The sequence below is a fragment of the Cyprinus carpio genome, chromosome B4, assembly GCF_018340385.1.
Source record: "Cyprinus carpio isolate SPL01 chromosome B4, ASM1834038v1, whole genome shotgun sequence".
In the NCBI taxonomy this organism is placed as follows: Eukaryota; Metazoa; Chordata; class Actinopteri; order Cypriniformes; family Cyprinidae; genus Cyprinus; species Cyprinus carpio.
Window position 1 is genome coordinate 12,392,519 of NC_056600.1, and position 26,679 is coordinate 12,419,197.

Consider the following 26,679-nt stretch of genomic DNA (forward strand, 5'->3'; position numbering starts at 1 on the left):
CACAGACTGAGTAAATATATAGAAACAGCTATTCGGGTATCTCATGACACAAGTTGCATTTCATTTCCACTTTCATTTTTCATCAGCGTGCAGTGAGCCTGTGTGTGTATCTGTACAGTAAGTACACACACACCTGGCTGTCCATCAGCGTCAGTCCCTCTAACCAGCAGATGTTGCAGTGATCTCATAATTCAGAGGCAGTTTCAGACAAGACAGTTGTGCAAACCCTCGGGCATAACCTTCTTACAGAAACAGTCTTCACACTTTTACTATCTTGTCACGCTCATCTAGATCTCATAATGCTGCACTATATGCAACTATATTTAATTATTCCTACATGAATGAAGGAATGTCTTGGTCAAATAAACATGACAAGACATGGGATAATAAATAGATATCGTGGCCATGACTTAAGAATTCATTCCTTGAGAATTATCAATTTGTGTCTGTGATTTATTCATTTGTTCCTTAATTTGAGTAAAATCATGGCCACATTATACTTACTCATTTACTTGTTTTAATTTAGTAAATTCATGACCACAGTTTGTTTAATATGCATGTCATATATCGTATAACATCATAACATAATCATATAAATATATTTGCTGACGATCTAAGGGTTTAAAATATTAAACTTAGTGACTTAAAAATTATTTTTGTGATTTGTTAGAAATAGAATTTTAATGCTTATGCTAGCTTTTTAGATTTTTTGTAGCAAGAAAGACCCAAAACTTAAAATTAATCAAGATTAGACATTTTGATATTAATTGTTTAGCTATATATCTGCACACAATATTTACTTGATAATGTTCTACAATTTACCGACTTCAACTTGTACATCCATGAAGAACCTTAAATACTTTATATTATTATATTTTATATTATACATACATATATTTAATATATAAACATTACATATTTTCTTAAATATATGCATGCATGTGTTTGTATTTAGTCATACATAATAAATATACATAGTACACACATATAATATGTAAACAAAGACCTTTATTTTGGATGTGACTAATCGTTTGACAGCACTAATATATATATATATATATATATATATATATATATATATATATATATATATATATATATATATATATATATACTGCATATACTGTGTGTGTGTGTGTGTGTGTGTGTGTGTGTATGTATATATATATATAGGGTGAAAGGTGCTTTGGAAAACTCAAAATCATTCTTTAATGGCACTGACCAAAAAAATAAAAAAAAAATAAGAATGTTTTTAAGAATGTAGAGGTAACCTACAACGCAGACACACTTTTGGAGATTTTCATGACAAGCTGCCTCATAATTTCCTTCTCTTCTTTCATCCTTGGACATATCTCCATAACCTGGCCTCTGAAAACCAAGATCATATTTCAGAGAAGGACAAACCTGTTCACATGATATTATCCAGAGCAGCGCTGGGAGACAAAGAAACCGGCATAAATCATCTTTTCCACACAGAGACGAGCAAGAGAAGCTAAATCATAGTAGAGCTGTTGTATTTTACCCTCATTGCTGCAAAAGCTATTTGTCAGCTCAGGCCTGCAGGGCCACAGCTGGGACTGCTCTTGTTACACTACATTGTTAAAATGGTTTCTCAGTGGTTTCTCAGTCACAGATTAGAGGTTGTGGATTATAAATAGGAACTATTTCTAAATCTTCATCTGCACTATATTCTTCATTCTGCTAATAGAAGTATATTTAAGCAATATCATTACACTGTATGAGTAAGAGTGTTGTTGTACTGAACTTCAACAGACTTGCTTTCATATAACAGTTCAGTAAGCAATCCGTTAATATGAGTGTGTAGTTAAAACTTTAATGTGAGAACTTGCAATAAATTATTTTGCACTATTAATGCTGTTTCCATGTGGCTTTGACTGCTAATGCATGCAAACGAGGCGAGCATCAGACATCCAGCTAATAACTTTAATCAAAGAATGATTTTAATTTCATATCAAGACATGCATTTGTGTTCGCAGACTTAAAAGTTAATTCATAAATATACCATGCTTATTAATATTTTGTCCAATGTGTCTAATTAATTATGGTTTTAGTAGCCAATTCATTTTGGTAGGTGTCCTTGTTACAGTCTAATTATATATTTAAGTATTGAGTCATTTTAATTAATAACATGTACTTACTATAAGGTTATAGCTAGGATTAGGGTTTGCAGGTTTTATAAAAGTAGGCATATTTTACTGTTAAAACTAGTATGTGTAATGTGTAACAAGCACACTATGAAATAAAGTGTTAGTTTCTAGTGCTTTTAGGTCTGTTTAGTTTCAAAAATCCATTCTGTAGATTTTCTTCCCAAATCAGCATAGACAGTGAATATAAATTCTGTATATATTTCATCTAAGGGTGTAGATAACTAATGGTAAATTCAGTTCTTTTACAGTAGGATGGACTCTCCGCCTCTCATTCAGACACAAGTTTCCTGTGCTTAAAGTGTATCAGATTTTGAAGCACATCACTGACAGATGCCTTTGAACTGGACATACAGCATTAAAGGCTTTGGGAAACTTCAGGTCTTAATAAAACATTCAGACAGAGAAATAATGATTATGTGCTGTTGATTGATGCATATCTTCAAACATTCACCAAATGTGAAGAATGTAATCTGTGTCTTCACATATCGATGTCCTCTATAAATGATTTCTTATTTATAGTGTAAGAACCTATTTTGTAAGGCGAAGGTGAATCTTGTAGTTACTTCTAATGTAAGTTTCTGTAATTTGGCTTGGTTGTTGTGTTGAGTCAACATTTAATCTTTAAAGGTGTAGTTAGCTTCACCCCTGAGAATTCACTAGCGCTTCTGCTTGGAATCCATGCAGCTCAGTTGTTGTTACCAAGGCAACCGGATCTCTGCAATGCACCTCCTGTTTGGAGACGGGAAGCCTGAAGCATTGACTTCATGTGCCAACTGCCCCACATTAATTCCCTCTCATGCTGATGGAGGAAGATTTCTGATACTTTTAATTAGGCAATACTCACTCTCCCACACAGTTTCTTGTTCTTTCTCTGCCTTTTGCATTGTCAGACAAATTCTAAAAGTTTTGAGACTTGTTAAAATGCTTGTTTAAAGGAAGCAGTATAAACTGAAGTCAGTCTGACTTAATTGTCACATATCGTCACCGTTGTGAATAGAATGATGGTCCACTGACAATGCTTGAACTTTAACTGTAGCATGTTGGCACTGTCTCTAAATACAATACAAGAGGCACACATTCCCTGTTTTTATATTGATATTGATTCTGTTTTATATACACACACACACACACACACACACACACACACACACATATATATATATATATATATATATATACACACATCATATATATAATTTATTTATTTATTTTTTTTATTATTAGATGATTTGTGTTTAATGTTTATTAAATCATGTTAACATTTTACCCTTTCTGGTATATATATATATATATATATATATATATATATATATATATATATATATACATATATATATATATATATATATACATATATATATATATATATATATATATATACATATATATATATATATATATATATATATATATATATATATATATATATATATATATATATATATATATATATATATATATATATATATATATATATATATACATATATATATATATATATCTATATATATATATATATATATATATAAGATATATATTATATATATATATATATATATATATATATATAGTATATATATATATATATATATATATATATATATATATTTAATTTCATTTACTTTATATTATATTTTATACATTATTTTTATATTTTAACTTATTTTTGTTTATTTTGTATTAGATTATTAGATTATTTATATTTAATAATGTTTGCTAAATCATGTTACCATGTTACCCATTCTAGATATTTTATTATTTTATTTATTGATTTATTTTGTTTTTTTATGCATTTAATGTTTATTAAATAAATTGTTTACAGTATATAAAGAAATAATGTTTATTAAAACACAAAAATTGTAAACCAATATATTTTGACCTCCTGAGTTCTGAAGGTTAAGCACCTACATGATCTGAAATTTGTTAAAAAATTATTTTCTTATCCTCGTGCTGATGGAAAATGTACTTATGCTTTTATTTAGGGGATTCTCTCCCTCTCTCAGTTTATGGCCCAATTTGTACCATATTTATGAAAAAGTACCATTTTCTTTGTACCATGAATCAGAACAAAGAAAGCTTCAGATAAAGTTCATTGTTCATCTGTCTCTTTTATTTACTCTTACTGTCTGTGTTTGCATCTGTCCTGTGCATTAACCCACAGCAGATCTCACGAGGAGCAGGACGCCAGCTGACCCAAGCATTCTCCTTTAGCTTTACTATGGCTCATAAATGCAGTGCCGGTTTTTAAACGCAGTATTTAATGTGTGATGGAGAGCAGCTCTGCGGATGTTATCAGGCTTGTTTAACAGGTTTATTTATCACCCTTTGATGCTGCAGCCAGGATTGCCGTTTCTCGGCTCCCGATGTCCTCTAAGCACAAGCAAATGTGGAATCAGACATCTAAAATGCCCAGCATGCCTATCCAGATCTTCTGCACTCTGGCTTCAAGTTGTGGGTTTGTATATCAAGAGCACATGGACGTCAATAAATTATACTTTTAGTACAGTAATTAAAAAATCATGCACAGAAAAGCAAAGCATTATCATTCCTGATGAATGATAAACTCATATATGGTATATTTGCATTGCTGAAATCTTATGTAATCTCTCCTGTACAGTGTCCCTCAGGCCCAAACCCCATTCAGAGGCCCAGATGTGACTCCACAGGCCTCAGCATGACAAACACAAGCTCTTTGTGGCACCGGCCCTGCAGACACACAGATAAATGACATTTAACATTCCTCTCCATACACACTGTTTACATTCCTTTGGGCGAATGGGGTGATTGCAGCACAGGTTTACAGTTGTTTTGGTGTTTTATGTTAAGGTGATTATGGCTTCTGATAATAGTAGGGATGTGATTGTTGTTTGTAGGGCTTTTGATGAATGACGAAGAGGAAGGTGTTAAGTAGCTTCGTACATAGTTGAGATATCACTCAAGTATGACAGGAACGGCTGGCATGTGAAACTACTTTGACATCTCAACACTCAGAAATGGCTGATAAATTAGTGTTAAGGCAGTAATTACTGTATATTGTAGTATTTTTACATTGACTTGAGGCTAAAACAGACATTAAGTTGAAACCAACATTGCCAGCACAATATAAACTATATCTATTTTAATACAGGGGTGTAACAATATATTATATCATAAAATATTGCAATACAAAAATGCACCAATATGCAACATGTACAGTGATATGTATTGTATGGAGGCCCATTTCCGCCATGTAAGAGAAAAATCAATGCCTTAAAATATAAAATTATGACCATTTCTAAGTCGCTGGATATTGACTTCATTGTCTGCACAAACAGATCTGATTTCATACTGTAAACTATTGATGTGCTGGATATTGACTTCATTGTCTGCACAAACAGATCTGATTTCATACTGTAACCTAAGGCTACGTTTACAAGACAACAATGTAGTCAAAAATGGAAAAGTTTTTCCCTTGCGTTTTTAAAAAGTTTCACATATACATGGCAACATTCTCAAAACGATTTACATTTACACATATCTGTGAAAACGTCCCAAAACGCTGTATTACATATGCCAGGCCAGTAGTTGGCGCTGTCACCTTGTTAGTAAACAGTACCTGTTGGCGTGTGTATATGCTGCGTCTCTGTTGTTGGTTGTAATATTGGGGGAGTAAATCCACACTTTGCTGAAGAAGCGTTAGCAAACTCTCGAGCAGCAACAACACTACCATGTACTCCGTCATTGTTGTGTATGTTTGTTCGCACTTGCCTTTAAAATCGACACGTAAGCCTACTGCGCATGTCTATATACCTAACACGTACTACGCACATGCATGATGTCACCATAAATCTTATAAAGATTCCACTATTGGGTGTTTACATGGAAACGAAAACTGTGGCGTTTTCAAAAACTTTGAAAACCATTTTCAAAAATAGGCGTTTTCAGCCCCCAAAACGCCATTGTCTTGTAAACGAACAGGCAAAACTCATAAAGTTTCCTGTTTTTGGCTGAAACCGTTGTTGTGTAAACGGCCTCTAAGATCACTCCTTTTTTAAATCTTATACCTCACTGAACATTGTCCAAACTTGGTCACACCAGGCCAAGAAAAGTTTCCTTTTAGCCATCTTCTAAGCATTCCTCAGGTCTCTGTTTGTGTCTGAGCACCTCATACATTCATCTCCCAGCGGCTGGTTATGCCATCAGTGACTTCTTCTGTTACACCAATTTCTGCTCTCTTTCATCTGTAACTCTGCATTATGACTTGTTAAGGTCCATCTCTCTCTCACCCCTTGTCCATTGTTTTCCTCTTTACTCCTCCTCTTCCTCCTGAGATTCATCCTTAGATACTTTTCAGAAACTGAAGAGGCGTGGGATTTCCGTGTTGGTGGTGTGGATCTGGCAAAGTGTGCATCTCTAAACCATATGGAGATTCAACCTACCACTGTGAAACAGACGCCCACTCTTACCTACAATTATGGTCGCTTTATTAATGAAAATTAAAACATTTAGAATTTATGTTTAAAAATTGCTAGCAATCATTTGTCTATCTATCTATCTATCTATCTATCTATCTATCTATCTATCTATCTATCTATCTATCTATAATGACACACAATATTGTATTTTTCTGATGCACTTAAAATATGTATGTTAATGTAATATATTTAATATATATATATATATATATATATATATATATATATATATATATATATATATATATATATATTACATGCATGTGTATGCCATTTTTAAACATTGCATTAACCCACATATTTTATGTGCTTTGGAAAAATAATATTAGAAGCAATATAATATTTAGATGTTTAAATATTGCTAATAATTTAGTTGCTTTTAAATCTACAATACATACAATTGCTGGAAATGATCAGTTATGCAACCATAATTTCCTCTATGAAATCTATGAATTAATATGTATAACATTGTGGAAAACAATGGAATATGTTGCAAAACATCACTGATTTATCTGATGGTTCAATGACTAGCAAAAAAAAGAGTTTAAATATAAATGTGTGTGTGTATATATATATATTTTTTTAATTACATAAATAATTTTCTATAAAAATAAACAACATTTAAACTAATCATACATTACTTAATGACGTAAATGTGTTGCTGATATATATATATATATATATATATATATATATATATATATATATATATATATATATATATATATTTTTTTTTTTTTTTTTTTTTTTTTTTTTTACTTCTACTTTTTAATGTTATCCAGCTAGATAGCTTTATTTAAATGTAATATTTAAGTCAGCAGAATTCACAACAGCAACATTCAGACCACAACACAAAACTAGATTTACATTTACTGTACAATGCATGAAAACTCTCACACACTGGTCCCAGGGCATTGGATCATCCTTATTGTGGACCCCTGTGCCCTTATGTTCTTTATCACTGCATGTGGAGACAGTTAAAGGAAGTCTATCAGTGTTGAAGTATATTTAGTATCTATGATTGTATATTTGCTTATGTATGTAGGGAGAAGACACTTGATTTGACTGTGGCTGTGGGGGAATCTAGGGCTTGTCCCTGCTTGTGTTTTTTTTACTCATTGCCTGAGAGAATCTTAGAGAGGGCTACATTCCTGTTACAATACATTTGTGCATGGTTTTGATATTCAGTAAAGCACAAATCAAACCTGAGTTCAAAGAATGGCCTCATTATGCATCTGACTGTCTGAGTCTGTAGCTTGCAGACTGGAGCATGTGTATGTGTGGATATGCCATTATTGACTGAAAGCTGTAAAGTGTGGACTGATGTGTTTAACAGATTTGACTCTTCCTCTTCCTAAGTCTACCAGCGCGCATTTGGCCTACTTTCTGAAATTCATCAGACTCTCTTTGCCTTATGGAAAGGATGGGCTTCTGGATCAGGTCCAAAAGAGGCACCCTAACCTGCCTGGACCATGTGCAAATACTAGAGACTCTTGGTTTCAAATGTTCTTTTATGTTCCTACTGATGGCTATAGTATGTTATGGTCAATATGCTGTAAAACAAACAGTCTTAGCTGCACAGAATGCTTGATTACATATTCATGATGCCACTAATGAAACCAGTACCAGTGCCCAAATATGGCCCTTGTCATGTTCATAGTTATAGATAGATATAAATAATTAGAACATTTTACATTTTCACTGTTTCATTATGCTTTTATTCTGATGATGATATAAATATTAAATATTTTAACAGAAAATATTTTACTCATTTATTTGTTATAAAAGCCAAATTTGGAAACAACATTTTGTCTTTTGAATATCACAATTATTTGTTTTCCACCATAAAATACATGCATACAGCTGCCATTTTATTATAGCAAGAGTGTCCTCATTAGTTTTTTTTTCCTAATTAAAGAATTTTATTTACCATATATGTGAATCGATTTCCATTTCTTTATACATTCAAATAACATCTGAGCATTACATCAAAGCCAGAACATGATGTTCTCTCTGGTCTGCTAATGAGGTGGCTACCTGCCTGATCTAAATTGCAGTGCAGGAATACAATCTCAGGCATCATTAGTCCACTAAGCATGAAGAGCAGTATCCTAGGTCTGAGGGAGAGATGAGTAAACCTACAAAAAGATCAGTCCATGCACCAATAACTGCTTTTAGTTAAAATGCATAATTAGTTTCACTTCACTTGGTCCCTAAAATAAATTCTGTTGATTATAAGCGATGTTGCACATAATAAAGTCTTATCAAAAAAAAACAAATTTGATTAAAATGAACAAACCACCACACAAAACATAAAACAAGTTTAAAAGATTATTTCACCAAAAGAAAATAACTTCCCAAATTCCATCCAAGATGTAGATGAGTTTGTTTCTTCATTGGAATAGATTTGGAGAAATGTAGCATCACATCACTTGCTCACAAATGTATCCTCTGCAGTGAATGGGTGCCGTCAGAATAAGAGTTCAACCAGCTGATAAAAACATCACACTAATCCAGTAATGATGATGGATTTGATTATTACAAACATATTTTTAATTAATGGACCGGACTTGTGAGGATTACTTGTGGATTATTGTAGTGTTTTAATTAGCTGTTTGGACTCTTATTCTGACGGCACCCATTCACTGCAGAGGATCCATAGGTGAGCATGTGAAGTAATGCTATTTATCCAAATCTGGTCCTCATCTACATCTTGGATGACCTGAGGGTGAGTACATTTTCAGCAAATTAAAATTTTTGAGTAAACTGCAGAATTCCTTTAGGACCTCTGTTAGTTTAAAGTGTATGCATGTCATTTTTTTTTATTATTATTTGTGTATCAGCATACTTTAGGCCTTTTGTTGTAGAATGAAATAGGCACTGTGCCACATACCTGCCATCAGGGAATACTTTTTTTTTTGTGATTGCCATGGGCAACAAGTCTTTGATTTCCTGGATGGAGACAACCTGCCAGAGACCGAAGACATGCACACACACACAACTGTAAAGTTATATTAATATTCAAGCGCCATATTACTACTCCACAGCTCTCCTTATTTCATCTCTCTGCAGACACACTTCCATAACTTTAAATGAGGCACTTTTGTTTATGTTACATCAATCAATACTTTTTCCCCCAAAAGCAAAACTAAGGCAGGCACATTATTTAAACATGGACTTTGAACTCATTCCATGTCAAAAACACAATTAAAATGGAGTCGGAAAGGCACTGCAGGGCAGAATAATGAACTGTTGGGACCAACGGAGCACTGAAAATGAACTTATAATTAAGATTTCAGCATTACATTAAATCTATACATCATCCAATTGGATTTTATTTCTCCCAGGAGCATGTGAAGCAATAGCTCTTTATTATTCATAACTGCTGAAAACATGAAAACAGTCTTTTGTGGTGACGTGATGCATTTGAGGCCTATGTATGAAATCGTGTTGACGAGAGTGGTATTCAGACACAAAAGGTGACAGCCAGTGAAGAGGGGCTGCCTGTAAAAACAAGCTTACCAACATACCAACGGAGCAATTACCTCTCATGTCAATGATGTTTTTACAACATGTCAGAAACTCAGCCCAGCCCAGTGAATTCCTAATATATGACCGACAGGAGAGATTTCTTTGGATTTCTGTTTCTCTTGCACTGATCCCTGTGTACATCGCTTCTTTTACTCAAGCCTAAAGCTTGAATTTAATCAAAACACACTTCAGCTGCAGTATGAACCACTTTGGGGATTGGTAGGCTTTAAAAAACAGCAGTCAGCTGCTAGTTTATGAAGACAAGCCTGTTTAATATTTCTCAGGCTGATTAGCCATCATCAGTTTTGATCAACACATATTCCTCAATGCTTATAATTACTTGATGATGCAATAACTGCACCATTATCACACAGTAATTTTTCCTAGCCGTGATTTATTTATTTTCCACTCAGGTTTCAAACTCATCTCTAACGTTGCTAAAATTGTTTCAAAGTTTCAAATCAGTCTCAAATGTTCTTTGGTTGGCCATTTCTCATAGCAGTCTTAATAAAATATTGTTATTATATATTCCCTTATTTCTCCATAGCGCTGTTTGCATGATGTGAGTTAATCAGTCAGGCATAATGTACAGTCATTATTACAAAATGAACCTCGACAGAGTGATCAGGGTTGAGATATAATCTATGTGTGGCTTTATCATTCAGAAGGGCTTTATTTTGTGATAATGACCACATTGACTGTACATTATTTGACTTATTGTATGGATATTTACTAAATAAATAAAGAAATGGATATGAATCATTGTTTTATTTTGTAAGATGAGGAAGCACAGTATATGTCAATTATCTGTGAGAAACTGCAATTTGTTACACACTTTAGTGGTCATTAAGTAAAAAAAAAAATATTGGACCACAAAATGCTGAAACTGACCAATTAGAATCTAAAAGGACATGATCAGGTCATGCAGGTCTACTTAAATGTTAAAGATATAAAATTCAATAACACTAAATTTGTTTTTAGGTTTAATGGTTTTTAGTCTCTTGTGTACACCAAAGCTTCATTTCTTTGATCAAACATATATTTTAAAAAGCTGTAAAACTGTGAAATATTATTACCATTGAAAATATTTTTTTTTCTATTTTAATATATTTTAACATGTAATTTATTCCTGCGATGGCAAAACTTGCTAAAAAAGTATTCATTTCTTAAAAAAAAATAATAATAATAATAATTCGTACTGACTTTTGAATGGTAGCATATTAGGTTTCAAGTACAAGTGTTCACCAGATCATTACGATTGTTATGTATGTATAGTGGTCTGAAAAGCTGCCTGGCGTTATGAACAAGCTCCCAAAGCCAGTTTACACAAATCTAATCTACAATCTCTTTTTTGTTTTCAGTCTGGTCATCCCTCTTTTTTCATTGGATCTCCACCTCTTCATCCCTCCAGACACCAACAGTCATGAGGATTTATGGTTCTCTTGACGCCCTATAGATAGAGCTGACCCAGTGTCCAGAGAGGTCCTGAGACGTGAAAGCCTGACCTTACTGTGCCCAGCAGGCCTCTGCACACCTGTGGGCCGGCCAGGAGGACACTGGGAATCAATTTCTCCAACCTTGCCATCCCGTCTGTCTCCGTGTCCTTCTACTCACATAATGCATTCTTACTCAGTAACTCAGTAAAATTCGCCTTTGTGGCGTCTCCCTAGGTCTACCTGAGGGACTTTCAATTACACAGTGTGTCACACTGTTTTTCAAAACTCTGAGATGTTGTTTTGGGCTCTGGTTAAATTTCCAAAATCATTCACACCAAGAATGATAACTATAACAATCACTATACGAGTGCCCGCACCAGTGCACAATAATGTGCTGTTTATTATAAGCATGTGCTGCAGTTATACTGTCTGGTGCTTTAAATATTCATTTTGATGCAGGATGGCATTAGCTGGAAAATGAAAAGTGATTCTGAAGACATTCCAACGATATTGTTCCTCTGTGTTGATCTCATTATAGTTGTCATAAAAATAGAATGATTATAAAAACTTCATATTTATTATCATCCTTGGTGTGAATGGGCTTTAACTCCATAAATTGTGCTCTATCACATCATCCTTGGCTAATACTGTATGAGATGAAACGGAAGTTCAATCGATGTCATGTCAGTGTTGAAATTATTTCTTGGGCTATCATTTAACATGTTATGATTACTTTAATTTTATTTTATACATATTTATGTGTCTTATGTATTATTGGTGTTTGATTGATTTATATAAATATTTCTTATTGTGTGTGTGTATATGTATTATAAATCATTTTATAAATTATATGCCCATTCATATATAATTTTTTTCTCTACTTTTTGTTTCATAAAATTCACATCTTGAAATTTTATAAAAATCTGTAACTGTCATTTATGTTCTACATGACTGTATAAATTATTTTGCATGTATGAAACATTCTTTACAGCCCCTTTTTTCTCTTCACGAAGGCCCCATGCATGACCTTTGACCTCCGGGTCAGAACAGGTTTTCAGCTTGTCAGGTCTATGAGCGGGGCTTGCTGAATTATAGTGTCATGAGTGACAGCTGGCAAGAACCAATAAACTCCATCCCTGCATTCCTGCGGAAGACCATTAAAAGCCTTTCATATCGCTTTCTCTGTTCAAACGGGGCAGTTACTGTGTTTTACACTGCTGCTTCAGTGGAGTTCCTCAGGAAGGCATGTGACCAGCTTAGAGGTCTGGCAGTTTTATTTGTGAGATCTTAAAACCATGGTGCTAAATGTTCTCTGTGGAATAAGTCCACCTTTTTGACCCCAACTTCTGCTGCAGCTTTTCAAAAGTTGGGAGGTCTCACATACTTCAGCTGTAATTTCAAGAGACTTTTCAAAGTGTCTAATTTTGTCCCCAGAGATTACAGATACAAACAAAATTGCTTTTGATTTGACTTCAAGAAGGTTTGAGTACCGTCTGTACCTTGTTCAGTAATTTTTGGAATTGCAGTGATGGAAGTAATTATTTGCTGTATGATTTTCATGTCATGGTGCCACTCAGGTGACCTTTGTTGCAGAAAAAATGCAAGCAATTGTACAAGATCTCAAAGCATATCAATATTAAAGTCAAACATTGAAGTACTAAAAGCCAATTACCATGCATATTCTTCATATAAAACATTTTCAACAAATTCAGAAAAAAAGCCCTTAGAGGAATGTGATGGGAGAAAAATGTAAATAAAAACAATATAAGGTGGGAAAAATATTTATATATATACAAAACGTTTAGGTTCCCCCAGAAATAAACTATGTTGGGAAAGAAACCAAAAACTATTTAAAAAAAAGAGAGAATGCAAAGTCTATTTGTAAAACACTATAGTTTTGCAAATGTTGACAAGAGTGAAAAGGTTGACGTGGGAATTAAATACTTCGCAACAGAACTCAAAAGTTTGGAAATCAAGTGCAAAAGTACTGATATATCACCATCACAATGTCCTCTTAGTGGCTGCATAATTTTCCTTAAAAATGTATATGAAATGAATGTACATTTTTATATATTATATATATAGTATAATTATAGTGTGCTTGGAGAGAGACATATGTTATGTCTTCTCAGTTGCTGCTCTCTCTCCCTTTCTTACTTTTCCTCTCCATTTCACTCTCTCTCTCTCAATCCATCTTCTTGCCGTAACTGCGAGCCAACCTGTTGTAGCTCTTCCACACCCCCTAAACTTTCTCCTTCAGAGGTATTTGCTTCATTCATTTACTCTCTCCTTCTCTCACACACCCTCTTACTTGTCCCTTTCTAGGCCGTCTTGGATTCTCACACTCCTCGTCCTGGAACATTGCACTACAGCGTGTGGAGTCCCATAACCTGTTCTTGGATTGGATTATCACCTGACGGATCTTCAACAAACTGGGTCTGTTTTTTTGAGAGGAGTACCATGGTGCAGGGTACAGTTGGAAAGGTGAGTGAAGGTTTCTAGACAAACTTTTCAGCCCAATGCCTCACAATGTAGAAAGCAATATATCTGTCTAGCTCTCTGCCAAGTTTCTCTTGTTCGGTTTCTTTTTTTGTTTGGCGCACTCTGGATGTGGGCCATTTTCTCAGAGTGGTTCTCAACTAGTTTTACTTCATGATCCAGACATTCTTGGATGTCAAGTGGCGATTTAACACAATACCAAACCTAGAATCAGTTTTTAATATTTTCTTTTACCTTGTGTAGTTTTGTTCATGAGTTTTCAGGATGAAGCAATGCCAAGCAACCTGTCCATGTTGGCATCTGTCTAATTTGGCTTCAACCAAGCAACATATGAATTGACTCTAAAATATTGTAGAGTTGTAGAGAATGCATGACTTTTGATGTCAACAACAATGTGGGAAATGTTTTCTATGTCTGTTTATGTTGATATCCTAATAATATTTGCATTGTAGCAGTTTTTTTCCCTACTAACCGCAAACCAATCAGAACAGACCATTTTGGGGTCATGACCCTTCAATTGAGAACCACTACTGTAAGTGCTCTTTTAATGTTCATTTTCTCAAAAACATCTACTGATCAAAGCTAGCATAATTTGACCCAAATTTATTTATTTTCTTAATGCATTGTTTGATTTGGTAATTGTTTGGAGACTCCATCCACCGAATGCTGTTCCACTCCATTTACTGCTGCATCTGACGGCTTCAATAGCCCCGCTAATGCAACTAAAAAGCCTTGAACAAAATGGTAGAGTGTGTCGGTGATGTCTCCAGTCTGATAGCTTTTTCTTCCACGCACAGGCTTTTACACGCCCCTCGAAGTTGAGCGGCACTCCAGCTTTAGTCGTAATGTCATAGATGAACCACATAAAGTCACTTCATTACTGCACGCTAGCGGCCTGCCTCTTCCTGCAGCTGATAAGCCTCCGCAAACAGCGTCCTTTCCAGCTTTTATAGTGAGCGAGCAAATATTGGGAGCATGCATTCGGATATTTGTACTACAATAAATGTTTTGTGAACATTAAAAGATTTCTTGCTTATCTCATGAATGGCCGCTTTTGAACTTTGTGTTCATGTTTGATTTAGTGCATTCACTATTAGCGCATTCATGGATTACAACAATTGCCATCTCTATGTGTGCACTAGTGTGTTTTTGGATGCTTTTAAGAAATGTTTTTTGCTCTAGTGTGTGTAACACTTAATTTAGAGCTGCAGACATAATCTTCTGCGAAGTGGCCGTGTTCAGAAATGACTAACAAACAGCAGGGTTTGTAGAGAGAGCAAAAAGGGGCTTGGGTCGGCTCCTGTACTTTTATAATCCTTCAAAGTGCACAACGCTCACCTCTCCGGTCGGCCTGCGCTCGTGAGATTACATTCTTTGCTGCATGACTTTGCTGTATGCAAGTTGCTGTGCAGCAGGCGTCAGAAAAATATCCCTTGAGTCACGGCGGTAGCACCTTCCTGTCTGTACGTTGATGCAAATTATCGCTTGTTCAATCAGGTTCATTCATAAATCGCACAATCAGACGGCGGCCTCAAAAGTGCAGCAATTCAAAAAGTCTTATCTGCCACGTCCAGAGTACCGGAGTCCATGAAAAGTTATGTAAACTGACTGCGGAACAGAAGTGCTTGAGGTTACATGCTCAAACAGGACTGAGTTTGAATGGTATGTGTCGAGCTCATGGCCCTGACGTTTCTTGATGAAAAATCTGGCTGTGTTCCACTGCATCTGATAGGAAAACATGCCTTCTACGCTAATTTTGTATTCTGAGGGTGTCTGACCTGCATGGACGTGTCCATGATCATAATAAAAAGTTTTAGCACTATGTAAAAATGCTTTATGGACTACCATGTGCACCCAAGAGAAGTTTGTTAAAGTCATCGAACCGTTGCAGCTGCATTAATTTTGTGGACTGTCAGACTCGTCCCTGCACATTAGAAGTGGCAGTTGTGCAGTAAAGCATTGCTTCGGCATACGGCAATAAAGCTGGTTTCGGCACAGCTTGACAGTGCTGTCTGTTGGCTGAACAGAGACTCTGTAGTTGTAATATCCCCCACAGATGTAACCTGACAAAGCCGCAGCGGCTCTGTGCAAGATCATTGATTCCGTATGGTATGTAGTTAGTTAGTACAGTATTTGGAATGACAGCATTTATTTGGCTAGGAAGCTGTTCACCTGTCTTACACCTCTGGATTTTGCTTGAAGAGCTTTCACAGTTCGGAATTAGTTGTGATTTCAAAGGATGAAGAGATTTTGCCATAATTAAAGCTTTGGAGATTTGGTTTTTAGTTACTGTATGTATTCTGTTGGTCCAGGGTCCACAGCTCCTCAACTACAGAATACAGTAGCCTGTTTATTGTCACATTGTAATAAAATTTTTATAAAAAAAACCACAAAAAAAAAAAAATATAAATAAAAATTGACATAAATATAAAATAAATAACAAATAAAAACATACAAAGTGTGAGATATTAAGTCAGAAATATGACAAAGTCACAGTTATTCAATATAACACAATCACAAGAACTTAAATCATAATTGTGACATATAAAGTCATATTGTGAAGTATTAAATAAAAATGATTACATAAAAGGACAATATGAGATATTAATTATGAATACATTGTAAGGCAGAATTATAAATGTGACATTGTATGATGTTAGATATTAAATGGCAACTGTGAGTCAAATTCTCAAGAAATAAAGTTGAAATAATTATGTCACAAAAAGTGACAAATTAAGACATAAAAATTAAAAGATATAAAAAATCAAAAAAAAAACATATGAAATTATGCATAAACTCAAAAAAACAAAATACAACAAGAAATAATGTTGCAATTGTGATATCCACAATCAAAAGAAATACATTTGCTATTTTGACATAAAGTCACAATCACAAGAATCACATTTTGAGATTTGAAGTCACAGTTATGACAGTCACATTATGAGATATTAAGTCACAATTCTGAGACATTAAGCTGACTTAAAAAGTCACAGCTGTTACAAAGTCAAAGTGTGATATATGAAGTTACATTGTAAGATATGAAATCATAATCATGAGAAATTAAGTAACAATTATGGCACAGTCACATTGTAAGCTTTTATACGATCGTATGATATAAAGCCACAATTTCAAGAAATATAGTCACAGTTCCTGAGATATAGTGATCTGTGAAAAATAATTGTGGAGTTCGGAGATATAAAGTCACAATTACAAGGTGCTTTTGTGTGACTGCTTCCAAATTATGACAGAATTGGCAATTTCTTGATACATTGTTAAAGACCTAATTTCCTTTCAGATAAGAGAATTTTAGACAAAAGGATTTTTAAGAATTGGTGTCCTTGAGGGGAAACTCATCCATCTTTTTTTAAATTCTAGAACCTTCTGTCCTGAAGGCAGTTCTGTTCAGGAATTCTTGACTCAGAATGACTGTACTGAATGACAGGATCAGTATTCTCACCTTATGCTCTGGACCACACACAGACATGAATATCAATGAGCAGTCTAGGCCTCTTAACTTGAACTACACACTTGGTGTCTTTCACAAAGGTCAGGTTTGTTGTGATACTCTGACCTCAATGTCAACTACGTTGTGTGATGTAACCTGCTGAAAGTGCTAAGTCACTGTCATTGTATTGTTAGACATTTTGTGGTCACACCAATATGTGAAGATGCATCTATATATATATCAAATTGAAGTGTTATTAATGCTGTTTCCTAGGTGGTTTCCAGTCATAGTCCATAGTTTGCAGAAACACATAGGAGGCCTTATCATAGCCTACATATGGAACCAGACAAGTGATCACTGGTTTCCTCTTAAAGAGACAGTTGACCAAAAAATTAAAAATTTGTCATTATTTACTTGTTCCAAACTTGTTTGACTTACTTTGTTCCATAGAACACAAAAAGAGACGTTAAGCAGAATGTTTAGGCTGCACTTTTCCATACACTAAAAGTGTTTTTTTTTTTTTAAATAGTTTTAATGGTCTCACCAATACTGTATTTAAGTGTTTTAAATACAATGAAAACAGTCATATTGTGAAATATTATTACAGTTTAAAAGCCTTTTTTATTATATTTTCAAATATTCCTGATGGCAAAGCTGAATTTTCAGCCACCATCACTCCAGTCTTCAGTCTCACATGTTTCTTCTAGTATTGTTTATTTGATAAGGAAATGTTTTGTAACATTGTAAATTTTGATCAGTTAAATGTACCCTTGCTGGGAAAAAATTATTAGAAATCTTTGAATGGTAGCATAAGTAAGCATGTAATTCAGTTTATATGTGCATATTCAAATATGTCTCAGTTAGTTTTTGGGACCTTGACATCCTGAGGTTTCTATCCAATTTCATGATATGGAAAAGAATGTGTGATATGGAATGTTTATGTGTTCCACAAAAGAAAGAAAACCATCCAGTTCTGGAACAAGGTGTAAAAGATGACACAATTATCATTTTAAGCTTAACTATTCCTTATTGCTGTACAGAAAAGTCCACTGTTGAATTTAAATATGTGACACATAATGACAGGAATAAACCTCTTGGTAGAACTTCATTGTGCAGTACTGAACTTTCTTAACCTTAAACAATTATCTTTTATTTGAATAATACCTGTGTCTATCTAAGTGCTATTCATTTCTTAACCAGTGCTCAGCGGGCCTGCGCAGCCATATCTGACAGGATAAATGTGCCGGATTATACAGGCGATTTTCAGCGAAGATTCAGCGATTACACTGACTCTGCTAACAGAATAGATCAAAACGATTATTCTGAATGTGTGTATATGCATATGTATGACGATACTGATCTCTCTTCCTCTGTTTTACAGATAAAAGTGAGAGAGCGTAGCAGCTAAATAAAGCAGAGAACAAGCCCGTCTTAAGACATCAGTCCAAAGAAGAGGATCTGCCGGCAAAGAGATAAGAGAGAGAGGACAGGGAACGAAAGAGAGAGTCGGAGGACGAGAGAGAGAGAGAGAGAGAGAATGGGATATTGCGGCATGTGGATCTTCCTCTTGTCCCTGTCTCTCTTCTATCAAAGCACCACTGCAGAGGCTGAAGGTAGACTGCTGACTCACACTTTATCTACATGTGATAGGGTCTCTTCAGTCCCCAGTGAACTGCCAGTATACCGCCCTTCAATCAATCACACTCCGAAAAGGTTGCAGGCAGGGTCCAAAATGAACACTTGCCAAGCACTAAATGCGGGTAAAATTTGGTGAGCAACTAAAATTGTTAATCTCAGGAGACACAATGATATACAACCTTTTATGTTAGGATGCGAGCTTAAAGTGAAAAAGAAGTAAAACTTCCAAGAAGAAAAAATTATAAGTAAATGTTGTAAATTCCTTCATTTATCTTTAGTTCTTGATTTGACTAGCATTTAAGATTTTTTTTCTCCAGAATTTCATATAAATTATGTTTAAAATGATATGTAGATAAGTTGATATGCTAGATCTTAGTTAATAAGTTGGACCAGACAAATACATATGCTGATGCATAACTAATCATTATGTTATTACATTATATAATTATTAAACAGTTATGTTAGACAAAAACACCAAATTATTTTATTTTATTTATTAGTTGAATAATTAATCACTGATTATCTTTTTATCGATTCAATTTAATAATTTTATTTTATATTTTATTTTATTAGTTGAATAAATATCAGTTACTTCCATGTCAGTGCTTATCTAATTGAATTTTCATTTTATTTTATTTTACTTTTACTTATGTCACTCTATACTATTTTTGTCCTGAAAAAAGCCCCCCCTTTTACTTTATTTTATATGTAGTTATGTATTTGTAGTTGCATATTTTTATATTTGTATTCTATTCTATTTTTTATTAGTTTAATAATTTACAGAATAATCAGTTACTTTAAATTTCAGTGCTTTTTGTCTATTCAAATTTTATTTTATTTTTATTTGTTTTTATTACTTGAATAATTAATCAGTTACTTCAATGTTACAGCATTTTATCTTTTAAGTTTTTATTATTTGTTGAATTATTAATCACTAATCAGATTTTTCTCTATTAACGTTTTTCATTTTTTTATTCTATTTTATTAATTTATTTTATTAATCGAATAATTAATCAGTTACTTCCATGTCAGTGCTTATCTTTTTAAAACGTTTTATTTTACTTTTACTGCTGTCACTCTGTACTATTTTTGTCTTGGAAAATGCCCCCCAAAATATAAATGTCTTTAATGAATCCCCACACACGTACAAATTTCTTATGTTGCATGAAGTTGAGCAATAGGGAAGTCCGTCTTCAATCATTTCCATGTGTGTCAGTTCTCGTCTGTCTGCACACCTGAAGAGACTGTACAGGTTGAAGTGGACACAGAGTTCTTTCCACATGTGTCCTGCTGAGTCAGCAGAGTCTGTCTGCGGGCCATCTGCACACCTCCTGCAGCTTGATACCTTTGGTTTGAGCCTTTTCAGATAAATCACTGTACCCCTCTCTGATTTCCATCACCACAGATCCGTCTGCAAAGAAATCAGTGTGTGCATGTTTATGCTTCACCTTGAACTGTGTGTGTGAGGGAGAGAGAGACAGAGTGGGAAAGAGCGAGAATGTGAAACATATTGAATTCACGCAGGATGGTTTTAGAGGAGTCTGTCAGGACCAATTACTGACTGAGGCTCTAATGCCCCGAAACACTGTGATTTTCCACACCTCTTCAAAATTGCTGTTTGCAGTGACAGACACTTGACTATGAAATGGAAAGAATGTACTTTCCAAGGTCACGTCCTTGTACTCTTTCAGTACCGCACCTGCTTTATGTCGAAATCCTGTTAAATGTACTTTAAAAGCACAAGTTATCTAACCCCGGTAATCAACCTTTATAACTGTAAATACACAGGCAGTCACTTTTCATTGCTGTCAAGGCCTTGTTGTCATGGTAATGGCCTGCCAGATGCTTTAAAATTAAGTAAATGTTTACTTAATAACCTTATTTCTTCACTGACTTTATGAGTCAGCACTGAACCGAGCTCTTTTAAGTTGTATCATGTTAAACCACATCATCTTCACAGGCTGATGATTTTAATCTAGCAGCAGATGATTTTAGTGTAATCCTCTACGCACATAACTGCACGGTCTGCGGCTGCGGATGAGATGTATCTAGAAAGTCAAACTAAAGATGATCTGTTTATTGTGCTGTATATGATGAAGAGTCTGTCCTAACGTGGCAGTGCTGCATTGTGGCTCTTTTGTGGGTTGAAGTTATCACTATAAATTAAAAAAATATTGATAATAAATAATTCCCTTAGACTGAGACTGAATATAAACACTAAGAAAATACACTGCTTAAAAAAGTAAAGGAACATTTCATTACAGTATAACACCAATACTGTGTTCGAAATCGCTTAATTTGCTACAGGTGCCATCTACTGGTGCGACGTGGGATTCCCTTACAGTGCATTATGGGTATTCTCTAGCAGTTGAGTGCACATCTGTTGCACACTCGTTATTGCGGTGCATTATGGGATTGAACGTTTGAACTTGATATCATGCACTATTGTTTTGTACACCACTACAACTGGCTGTGCCCTGAAATAGTGCCCGATTTAAAGGGGTCATGAACTGAGAAATCAAAACTTCCTTGATCTTTTGATAAATAAGAGGTCATTGTGCTATAAAAACCTTAAAACTTTCTCGTTAGTCTAAAAACAGCTTATATTGAAACCAGCCTGCCAAAACTATGTGGTTGTGGAATGTGCCACTTTATGACGTAATGTGTGACTAAACACTGCCTCCGCAGAAAATGATCAACACCTGCTTCTACATTACTGCCTGTTTAGCCCCGCCCACCATTTTGTGCACATAGTAGGTAAATGACAAGAGTGGCAAACACAGGTATTATGCGTTTTTATCCTTAATGACAGCAGCATCCATCTGAAAAGGCAGTTCATGACCACTTTAAGGGTTTAGGGGGAGATTTCATTTAAACATTCCAGTGCAAGACAACCTAATGTTATGCTGCATGCAACATCATCCAACAGCACTGTTTTGGCAGTGGGTCAGTGGAGAGGCGACAGCAAGACAACCTCCAAAGAAGTGAATGGTTTTGCAAGTGCTGGTCACAGAAAATTGCTCTCTCCTTATCCTTCCTGACTGTTTTGTCCCTAGTTTTTGTGTTATGTTAGGGTCGTTCTTACTGCTTGTAGCTTAAGGCTGTACCTGCAACCTAATCAGGCTGCACAGGTAGTCCAGCTTCTCCAGGATGGCACTTTCGTACATGCTGATGCAAGGAGATTTACGTGTCTTCCAGCATAGACTCAAGAGCATGGAGGAGATACTGGGAGATGGTCTGTAGCACAAGAAGAGCTGCACAGGGCTGCAGAAGAGCAACGTCCCAGCAGTAGGGGACCGGTATCTGCTCATTTGTTTGAGGAGGAACAGGAGGAAAACACAAGAGCGGCGTGCAAGAGCCCTCAAAAAATGACCTCCAGCAGGCTGCTGGTGTGCATGTTTCTGATCAAAATGTCAGATGAAGGCTCCATAAGGGTAGCATGATGCCCTGACATCCTGTGGTGGGACCTGTGCTTACAACCCAGGACCATGCAGCTCGATAGGCATTTGCCAGTGAACATCAAAACTGGTAGGTCCACCACTGGTGCCCCATTTACTTAACAAATGACAGCAAGTTCTGATGGTCTAGAGAGGAATATTCTTGGAGGTTCACACAGACCTCCATAATGTTATGCTGCATGCAACATCATCCAACAGCACTGTTTTGGCAGTGGGTCAGTGATGGTCTAGAGAGGAATATTCTTGAAGGTTCACACAGACCTCCATGTGCTTACTGCTTACTGCTGTTAGGTACTGGAATGAAATCCTCAGAGCCGCTGTCAGACATTACACTGGTGCAGTGGCCCCTGGGTTCCTGCATGACAATGCCCAGCTTCATGTGGCCGGAGTGTGAAGGTAGTTTCTGAATGACGAAGGCATTGATGCCATTGACTGGTCCACACATTCCCAGACCTGAATCCAAGTAGCACCACACACTGTCCAGGAGCCAGTGCTGGGAATTTACTTGTAAATTGTAGACTGTTACTTACATGACAAAAATTGTAGTCAGTTTTAGGTAATATAATTTCCCAAACAAGGGTTTGTGAAGGAACTGCAGGGAGTATGTTTAGGGAATATCAATTAATTATGAATAATTTATTCCTATTGTGTGAATAATATGTGATCATGCAATCAATAAAAGGTAACTGTAGTCTAATTCCAAGTATTTTAAAATGTAATAAAATCTAATTGCAAGTATTAAATGTTTGGAATCTGATTACGTAATCCAGATTACATGTAATTAGTTACTAACCAGCGCACTGCCAGGAGCTCCCTGATGCCCTGATCTGGGTCTGGGAGAAGATCTTCTAGGAAAACCATCCACCATCTCATCAGGAACATGAATAGCCAATGATGTTCGGTGTGATTTTGAATCCAGCCCTTAGTGGGTTGATGATTTTGGTTTCCATTGAACATTGTAACATCCTGTCATTTTGTAACATGTATATATAGATGGTTGAAGGGCATTCTGAATGCAGTGTTCACCCCTGAATTAAGATGCTCGGACTGAGAGAACAGCTGCCAAATTCAGATTTTTCCATTCCATCTGTCCTCATCTCTCTGCCACTGGTTGAATGGCTCTAGACCCTCAGCACTGCCTGCAGAGAGTGTCCTCACTGGACCGTTAAAGTTTGCTTTTGATGAACTTCCCTATTGCATGAAAGCAGTTTTCTCGCTTAGAATGCTGTATATGAGTGATAAATCACTAAAGCCTGCAGTGTTTGTTCCCTTCTGATGTAGGTGACACAGATTTTCCCAAATCTGTGCAGCAGCTTTTCCTGAATGAGACTGAACTTTTTATGTAGTTCCTGCCAGATGATCAATAACATTTTGCTGTTTAATGCACAATCTATTGTGAGCTTTATTGTGTTCTGATTTTATAATAGCGTCTTTTATCTTGTGGTGGTTGAAAAAGAAAAAAAGAACATTTCAAAGCATTCTTCTGAGAGTGAGTTAGAGGCGTTGAAAAGCTTGGGATGTACTTGTCTTCTTCAGTTTTGTTTATTTCAGGTGTGGGTGTGTGAAACTATGTTCTCTCATCTGTGAGATCTGGCTGTACATTGTCCGCTGCTATTAAGTCTAATCTACAGTAGTACTGATTAGCTCCTGCCTGAAACAGCTCATCTTGAAGAGTTATCTGATTCAGAGGACATCTGCAGTCCACTTAGTGCCAGTCATTACAAGTTTTGCAGTGATTGTGCAATCACCTCATGACCAAGGCCACATTTGCACCAATCAAAGACAGAATTAAATGAATATTTGGATGCAGTTTACCAGAAAAGAAGCTCAGAAAACATCCTAAAATTGTAGGTCATATGAAACCATAACAAGCACTGGATGACTGGACTTTTCTTCTGATCAGGACTTATTCTGTTTCTGTTTAATGTAGCTTCTAAAGTGCAGGTCACTTAGCATAAATTTACCAGCGCTTAAAATCTATATTTTCTCTGAGTCTACACTGCCATCTAATGGTGGCCAAGCACATTGTTGCTGGGTTAGAACAAGAAGGCCTTGCACCCTTCAAAATATAAGATTCAAAATTGAACTAGGAATGTCAAGTCAGTTCAGTTCCTGAATTTTATTGAAATATAATGCAAAAATGCAATTTAATTTCATACTAAGCATAACTAAAATACAATCAGGAAAATTCATATTTGATTGATTTTTGAGAGTAGTTTAATCTAAATAATTGTGATAACACTTTAATTAATGCAGTAACATTAACTAACAATGTGCAATACATTTGTGACAGTGTAAGTTAGTAAAAAAAAATGTAATGTTCATTGTTACATGTTAGCTCAGGTGCATTAAATACATAATATTAACAGATACTAATTTTGATTTTAATAATGTATTAATAAATGTCGAAATTAACATTAACTAAGATTAATAAATACATTGAAAGTATTTTAATTGTTATTTCATGTTGACTAATTTAATTATCTGATGTTAATAAGTGGAACCTTATTGTAAATGTTACCATAATATTTTCATATTTTTTCATTACTGTACGCAAAATGTGTGGGATATTATCAGCTATATATATTTTTAATTGACATATTATAATTAATCAATATTTCAAAGGTTACCTATCAACAATTATATTTGATTTAAATATTATTTAAATTAATTCATTTGTTTAATAAATAAATAAATAAATAAAATGTATTTATTAATTAAAAAAAAAAAAAAAATCATTAAATTCATTTAATGTTAATTTTACATACGAGCCCTGGAAGAAGAATTCTCCAATTTAACATAAAGTCAATAAAAAAATAAAAAATAAAAAATAAAATAACTTGTAATAGAAAGGCTTTTTGTTGCACTAATGAAATACCCCTATTGTGTTTATGTTCTATGATTTATAATTCTGAAATCCATCTTGCTGTCAAACTACTTCAGCTTTCTGTGGTGTGTATGTGTCCAATCCCCCTGAATTATGCCTAACTTTCTCAATATGAAATATTAAATATCTTATTAGAACAATTTCATTTATAAAGCCATGGTAAAATAAGATAATTTGTCTCTTTCTTTTCTTTTTCAGTATGTCGTACAGCCATGCCTGCTGATATTGTGTTCCTGGTGGATGATTCCTGGTCAGTGGGTCCGACCAGCTTCCAGCAGATAAAAGAGTTCATAGCAGACTTCATCCGAGCCTTCCAGGGAAGTGTGGTTGGACAGGAAGGCATTCGCTTTGGAGTGACTGTCTATTCAGACTTGCCCAGGTCAGTATACTGTACATACTGAGGCGGGTTAGTGTTTGCACAACGGAGAGATGATTTCTGCTATGAAAATGATTATGAAAGAATAAAACACTATAATATATAATGTGTATATTCCTGACCTCAGTAAGCACAAATTGACTGCTTGAATATTCCATGCATCTGGCTGTGTCCTTGTTTAGGATGCGTATAGCTCTGACGGATTATTCGACTCTGGTGGAAGTGTTGAGAGCAGTGGAGGAGGTGCCATATGAGGGAGGCAACAGCCGCACCGGCTTGGCATTGGAATTCCTTGTCGAGTCTGTGTTCAGTCCTTCTATCATCAGAGACAACGCCCCAAAGGTGTGACACTTCAATCACAATCACTTCAAAACACCTTGTTCATGCCTAACCCAACTGTGAGAGAAAAAGACCAACTTTACACTGCAAAGTTGGCACAGATGCTGCATTATAAGTGCTTCATAAATACAAAAGACAAGTTCACACACAACAAAACCCATTTTATAAGATTTTAAAATGGCTTTTATATGACATTGCATATTTACTCAAAATTTTAAGCGCCTTAACACGACAATCAGTTTGTCCACACTGACCACAATTTGCTGGACGATATGATACTATAACTATCACAGCCAATCAGAAGATATTTGATGTTTAATGTACAGTTATGAGGATTAGGATTGTGAACCAAAGACATCTGCAAGTGGTCAGGGCTACACACTTAAAAATAAAGGTTCCAAAAGGGAGTTTTTTCAAAGTGATTCCATTGAAGAACAGAATTGGTTCC

At 35.1% G+C, this 26,679-nt stretch overlaps 1 protein-coding gene across 1 annotated transcript in view; it reads left to right on the top strand.

Moving 5' to 3' along the window:
* The first annotated feature begins 13,548 nt into the window (after positions 1 to 13,548).
* The window catches only part of col7a1l (collagen type VII alpha 1-like), a 58,812-nt gene continuing 45,681 nt past the window's right edge, over positions 13,549 to 26,679 (top strand). The window contains exons 1-4 of the mRNA XM_042722633.1: positions 13,549 to 14,073; positions 18,915 to 19,146; positions 25,715 to 25,895; positions 26,075 to 26,234. Coding sequence (XP_042578567.1) covers positions 19,071 to 19,146; positions 25,715 to 25,895; positions 26,075 to 26,234 — 417 coding nt within the window. The 5' untranslated portion in view covers positions 13,549 to 14,073; positions 18,915 to 19,070. The remainder of the gene's footprint in view (positions 14,074 to 18,914; positions 19,147 to 25,714; positions 25,896 to 26,074; positions 26,235 to 26,679) is intronic.